We start from the raw sequence: 7,199 nt of genomic DNA, 5'->3' as shown, positions 1-7,199 counted from the left end.
ACTGTGAAACAGTAATGCATTAGTTACTTTAAAAAAGGCTTCCCATTAACTTGCCTTATAGCCTTCATTTCAGTACTTTATTGCATTGGAGAATTAAATCACATCTGTTGATCAAGGAAATAGCAATAGGAAATAGTAGAAATAGCCGCATGTGTTCTACAACATACCGTGCAAAAGCTTTATCAACTTTTCCCCGGTTAAAATCCAGCCGGCTGTTGCTTAGGTGGAGTTGGCGTCGGATGAGTCTGGGTCTGTGGTCTTAGCTACTTAGCTTCGTCCCAGCATGTTGTTTCTACAGATATTTCAACAGATATTGAATTGCTGTTTTGGGCAGGTTTTTTTTTGTTAAATAGGATCTTTGACCCGCCAAGACACGAACATACATTTAACTAAAACGTTCTTTTCTTTGTGCTCACAACAAGTGAAATAGTGAGAATATCTCCAGGCGGAAGAAACTCGATTGAGCTCGGCTCGCCGCCATGGATAGTCTTGTTAGTAAACACACAGACACGCCCAAGCGTGTCCGCTCCCATGTGACACAGGAAGTATCAAATACATTATTTCAAGTAACTACTTTAAGTACAGTTCTCTATTTCTGGTCGCCTGCGTGCGCCGCCTCATCTCAAGTCTGGGATGCCGAGATCTTTATTATTAAAAAAAAATGAACGGAGTAACGCACCCATATTAACGGCAAACTGAGTTACTTGAATTTAAAAAAGAATGTGTTAGCAGTACTAGTTACTGCCAAAAATAAACGGTGGTACAGTAACGCGTTAGCCCAACACTGTACACAGGGACGTGCACAGACATTTCGAGGGGCTATTGCTCTAAACTAAAAAAAGGCCTCCCCCCGATAAAAAACATCAATGATCGAAAATGTAACTTGTAATGTAAAAGAAACCAAACGATTACTATCAACTAAATTGAACAGTATTCTACTATCTCACAAAATAAGCTAAGGCGACTACTGCATCGTGGACTTGATTTAAAATGTTATAAACCAGGTGACATTTGTTGCCTCGGCACATATTCATCAAAAATATCTAATATGTTATGTAACATAAAGACAAAATGGACAAATTCTGTTAAGTATATTGTAACTGTTTGTGGCAGACATACACTGATAAAATAGGGCCTCTAAACTAATTACCTAAATAAACTCACTAATTAATGAAACCCGTTCAATACGCATTATTCTTGTTCTTATCATTCTTTATGAGCGCAGTAATGGTAAGGTATCTAATTACTTATTTATTTAGTATTCCATAACTTAGTAACAGAGATGATCAAACTAAAGTGGTAGAGACATGGCAGAAATCCTACAATGAAGCGGGACATTGAACTGTTCACCCGTTAGAGGGCGATCAGAAAAGAGGGACGTAGGCTATATTTAGGTGTTTTTTGTAAATAACCGACGGTATCAAGAGGAAGTAAAGTCCCCTGGTTTGTCCCTTATACCCTAACTGCCATGAGACAACTCAAAATCAAGTTTCCAAAATCTGACACTGAGGTGGTCTTAACGCACCGGCAGATGACAACGCTGACAAAGTGTGTTTCCCGCAGCGAGACGCTACAATACTAATTGTGGGTTTATCATGATGATTCCGCCACAACAGAAAACAGAAAAACAAACTCTCGCTCTCTCCAGAGGGGCAGGTCAGCCAAAAAGGCCAAATGGGCCGTTGCCCGGGCAACATTAGCCCGTACCTGTGCACGTCCCTGACTGTACATATTATACAACCCCACTTTGAACAAATACGAACACTTATTGAGGAAACTGACATTTGGAATAGCAACACGTTATGTTGGTGTATGAATTCCTTTCTTTGTTTCCCCCTGACAGCAATTAAAGCCTCGCCCAGTGCGCCACCTCCTGGCTCTGACCGCCATTTCATCTCTGGGCTCTGCTGTGTCTGTGATCAGTTGTGTGGCTGTAATCGTTTTTCTCGCCAGGAAAAGGTATTACTTATTTTTAAGGGATTATATAAAATATACTTAGATTTTTCCTTACAATTAACCCTCTTATTTCGCTCTCCCTTTAGCAAGCGATGTAAGGAGGCATCTATCCACATCCACCTGGGCTTAGCTGTGTCCCTGGCCTGCCTCAACCTGCTCTTCTTCTTCACCGGGGTCCTGGCTAACGTGGGAGGGGAGAGCGTGTGCGTCTGGGTGGGGGCGCTTCTTCACTACAGCCTACTCTGCTCCTTCGCCTGGATGGGTGCAGAAATTTTCCACACCTTCTGGTTGATCTGCATCATTTTCAACCCCTCCCCGAAGCCCTATGTGTGGTACACGGTCGGTTTCGGTGAGTACATGAAGATATATTTATGAAATGTAAAATCATGGCACAAACATGATACTAATGGTCGAACTGAAATTGTTTTCTCCAGTTCTCCCTGCTGTTCCCACAGTCATCCTCGCTGCAGTAGGGGACGTTTATGGAGTGAAAAAGGTGACGCCGAGCGATGACATCAACAACCCGTATCTCATGTAAGCAACATTTGTAGGACCAAGATATTTGCTGTGGAGAAAAATATGCAGTAATGCTTTAATAGTGTCAACCACAGCAAATAACAAAGTGTTACAACATATTTTTTAGGAAGGAGGATGTAGACATTTCTGTTTTAGGGAAAGACGATCATTACATAATTCCTGGATTTGATTCCTCCCTCTTTGGGATTATTTTCTTTCCTTGTCTGAGTGCATTTTGGTGTTTCCAGGTGCTGGATGAAAGAGAACCACAAGGCGTTGCTGGCCCATTATTTCACCAACATGACAGTCACGATGGTCCTGGTGTCCTCTGGCTTTTTGATGCTCTTCATGGTCTACAGAAAGATCCGCACCAGAGATGAATGGAGGCAGAACCGCAAGGCTTTTCTCAGCATCTGGGGCCTCAGCTGCCTCTTTGGGACCACTTGGGGTCTCACCTTCCTGGACTTTGGACCTCTCGCTGACTTCATGCTCTTCATTTCCTGCATCCTCAACTCCTTACAAGGTCTGAACTTGCGATATACCGTGTTAGTTATTTAGATAGATATATAGTTATATAGTTATATATGTTAGTTTAAATAATACGTTTTGGGGTTTTCCCTTTACTGTAATGTGTTAAAGAGGTTTTTGTGCATGAAAATGGTCCGCAAAGGCTAACATCTCAAAGTTCAAGTCAGATGGAAATAGCATGTTAACATATTACAGTAGAGGCACAATATACAAAAATGAACCTGAAAATTAGCATAATAGGGCCCTTTAACATAGCATAAAGAGCTTGGCTATCACATAACTGTCGAAACAGGAAATATAATTGCCTTTTTACCCACCTTATTAGACTGTTACCCTTGTGCATATCTTTAAAAAGAATGCTCTGGTGTGCTAAGAGAACAAAATGTCCATTTTGAAAAAATTGGAAATGTTTATATGAACATTATTTTCCACTTTCACTGATCTCAATCTTTTAACGAACTTCAGTCCTATGCCTAACCTACCAAATAATGTGTTATGATTTCCATTCGAAGCCTTTAGAGGCCAGTGTGTATATTTGCCTTATAGGGCAAACATAAGAAAATGGCTCAACCTGGTGGAAAATAATTAGAATGACACTTTGAAGCCAGGGCTCTAGATCTAAAGCCATATAGCATGTGAGGTGTAAATGTGTTTATATGGGCGCATCTGTGTCCTTTAGCGTCCGAGTGTCTGTATTTGGCTTTAACACTTTATTATAGAAGCCCAGGTTCAACTTCCAACATTTGAAAAAAGAACTTGAGCCCCTGGAATAAATGTATTGCATATGCATTAACACAGTCAAACACAAAATCATGATCTTATCAATATCACTTTCACCGAAGGTTTCACTTGATATAATCTGGGTTGTTTTGTTGCTGACTATATTTTTGAGCCAGTAGCCCTTTGTATCAGCGTGGGAACGAGACAATGGCCGTGCTTATCAAGGCCTTCTGTTACTGCTGCCTATCAGAGGAAAAGCTGCTTCCTCTCGCATGCAGGGCACTTGTTTTTGAATCAGGTCCAAATAATTCAACACAACCCCATTTTTGCTGCACATTGCTTGGTCATTAAGAGCATTTTCTATGCTAACATGCTAACACTAAAGGCCGAGTTATGCTGAAAAGATGAAATAGATCAAGAACACAGATGAATGACTGATCCCTGGTTCTGCCCCCTCCTCCCAGGGTTCCTCCTCATGCTGCGGTTCTACATGCTGGACTGGTTGAGGAAAGAGAGCGGAGGCTCGACTCTGGGCACCAGCAGCACCGGCTCCACCCGGCAACACATGCTGAAGGCCCAGGAGCAGGGCAAGAGGGACAGTGAGCAGAGCTGCAGCAGTCACGCTTTGTATGCCAAAATGCAGAATCCTTTTCAAAACAAATGAAAGAATGTTCCTCCACCGACTGCCACAATGTAGACTGACTGCTTCCCCTGCTGGAGTTCTGTGGGAAATTTAACAACTCACGACTGAAGAGCGACTCCAGAAAGCAGTGAGCGAGCTTTCCTACACTTCTTCTAGTATTAGCAGCTTTGGAGCACCCGCTTCTCAGATGGAATGGATTCAACCATTGTTGTGCATGCACTTGTGTCCGTTGGTCATCTTATGAAGAGTTTGGACCTGTTTTGCAGTACATTTATTTTTGCAGCAAATGAGAAGACAATTCTGGTGAATCCATTTTCTAAGGCTGATCTCAAAATAAATCTCATGTGTTTAGGACCTAAGAAAAGTAAAAAAAAGCTGTTGCCAGTATAATCTTTCCAAGTTCCTTAAGAAAGATGTAAAGTCACTTAGAACATGTGTTACATGTTACCTTCAGCCTCTTGTGGACAGAATGAGTATTTCCTAAACACATGTAAAAGAAAAGTGTGTTTTCAGATAGAACCTGTTTGACCTGTTCTTAAGTCGTAAACACAGCAGAGGAAATATTTTAAGTTGGACGTAGACATGGATACCAATACTTTAACCTTCTTATTGCCTCTCAGGGCTTCCATACATTGCACTGATGGAGAGAATCTGAATATAATCAACCTTCCTGGAAGTTTTTTAAATAACATAATCCGCTTTGCAGTCAAAACTGGTTAAAAAAGACTTGATTCATCTTCTCGTGGACAGTGGAGAAGATGTGACCACATCACTCAGGAAATCATAATACAGGCCTGGAGCCTTTATTTATAAAATATCTAGACTGGGTCTAGATATAGAAGGGAAAGAATTTATTTCAGATTTGAAATTGAAACTGGTAATAAAGTTAAGCTTTCTTTCCAGACAGCGAAACATGAGCATGCTCAATGTTTCAAGTGTCTATGCCCTCATTTCCATTATGTTGTCTACAAAAGAAATATCATTATTTTTCTTATTATTATTGAAGATCTCCTTGAACCTTAGATAAGCTTTTTATTTGTTTTTGAACCGTGTAAGCATTTGGTTTGTAGCTAATTGTAAGTCTTTTTAGCACTTTAGATTTTCAAAAATGTTTATTAGACCCTCAGTGAGTTGTCTTTTGTTTTCATATATGCATTATGTAGAACGTTTCATATTCATAGCTGAATGTTGTATACTAGATTACTTTGCCAGGCCCCGTTGAGACCTTCAGTAAACATTATATAAATAAAATATAACATTATAAAGTCTTTCATTTCAACATTTTCCTAATTGCATTTCAATTGAGGTCATTTCAACAAACCTGATGGCAGAATCTGATCTAAAAACATTTGATATTTCTGTAAATATAATTTCAGTGAATGTTAGGATACTGTGATATTTGCACTTTTTATTTTTTTTCTAATGAAATAATGTCACTTAGATGACTGTGTATATGATTTTTTTGTTGACGTAAGTAGACTGTTAATAAAAGTTATTGTGGTATAAAGGAATGAACAGCTGTGCGTGTCAATAAGTGGTTGTACAAGTAAGCACATTTCTGTTTCCCTGCTCTGTCATCCCTCCTTATGTGTGCCTGTGAGTTTCCTCCCTGGGGGGGTTTGGATGTGTTGTTCTCTTCACAAACACGCTGTTTGTTTGCCATTGAATTACTCAATGTCTTTGCTACAGTTGTTTCCCCCGTCAGGGTGTTGGAGGCCACCAGGAACGCTCAAACTGCCTCTCTAACTCCTTTACCAGGAACGCTCAAACTGCCTCTCTAACTCCTTTACTTCCATGACTTGTCTCTACACTGCCAAACAATGCAGACATGTGAGGTCACAGTGAGATGGACTCAAACCAGACCCAGAGTAGTGCTGTTAAACTTAAGGGAGATCACAAGGAGTCTCCACCACCGATATGAACTGAAAAGCAACCATATATTGTTCCCTTGTACAGCAATAACAGGAGCTGGCTCCTGTGGTGTTTCTGTGTCTGCAGATGGCGCTGTTTACTTTGTGATCGTGGTATTCCACTGGTTTGTAGCATATATCTTGTAGTAAAAAGGGAAAGAAAGTTATTGTGTCCATTAGTTTTTGGGCTATTTTTCAGCTTTATTTAGAACATTCAGTACATTTATTACATGGAATATACTCCCGGTATAAAAGTTACGATATAGTATAAAAACAACAATACCAAACGTTTTATTTTACAACAAATCCAAAAATGTAAGGAAAGGAAAGAAGCATAGCTAACTGGAGAAAATGCAATCTATATTGCCCCCCCATCTATACAAATATCTATGTTCAATATGGTTCCCTTTATAATCAAAATAAGAGCATCTATCTTAAACAATCAGAAAGATACGACAGAAATAAGCTGAAGTAGGGAAGATGGTGTTTTTTATCTAAACATATACTTACATATGGTTATAACATCATGCTCAAGATGATTGAACACTTATATAGAGACCCCAGTAAAGGGGGTATCATCCTGAAAGGTGGTGTCCTTCTCCTCATAACACAAGCTAAACTACAAAAAAAAAATCTTTTTCTCAATCTTATTTTATTTTTGACTTAATGCTCAATATTCTTTAATGAAATCCCCTCCCTCATTATAACTTTTATTGACAGTACAAAGTGACAAGTACATATTGACCTAAGGTGGGACCTATAACTATAAATTGGTCCTGTACTTCAACGCCCATCTTTGTGTGTGTGTGTGTGTGTGTGTGTGTGTGTGTGTGTGTGTGTGTGTGTGTGTGTGTGTGTGTGTGTGTGTGTGTGTGTGTGTGTGTGTGTGTGTGTGTGTGACCATCCCTGACACTTCACTAACTTGG

The 7,199-nt window shown here is 39.9% G+C and overlaps 1 protein-coding gene across 1 annotated transcript in view; it reads left to right on the top strand.

The window, feature by feature from the left end:
* LOC104950082 (probable G-protein coupled receptor 97) overlaps positions 1 to 5,874 on the top strand; it is a 12,765-nt gene extending 6,891 nt beyond the window's left edge. The window contains exons 2-6 of the mRNA XM_010776538.1: positions 1,844 to 1,959; positions 2,043 to 2,305; positions 2,391 to 2,490; positions 2,721 to 2,995; positions 4,185 to 5,874. Coding sequence (XP_010774840.1) covers positions 1,844 to 1,959; positions 2,043 to 2,305; positions 2,391 to 2,490; positions 2,721 to 2,995; positions 4,185 to 4,384 — 954 coding nt within the window. The 3' untranslated portion in view covers positions 4,385 to 5,874. The remainder of the gene's footprint in view (positions 1 to 1,843; positions 1,960 to 2,042; positions 2,306 to 2,390; positions 2,491 to 2,720; positions 2,996 to 4,184) is intronic.
* The last annotated feature ends 1,325 nt before the right edge of the window (positions 5,875 to 7,199 follow it).

This window comes from Notothenia coriiceps, unplaced genomic scaffold (genome assembly GCF_000735185.1).
Source record: "Notothenia coriiceps isolate Sejong01 unplaced genomic scaffold, NC01 NC01_scaffold00000339, whole genome shotgun sequence".
Classification (NCBI taxonomy): Eukaryota; Metazoa; Chordata; class Actinopteri; order Perciformes; family Nototheniidae; genus Notothenia; species Notothenia coriiceps.
Note: the sequence above shows the minus strand (reverse complement) of the source record. Positions and strands in the feature narration are given on the sequence as shown.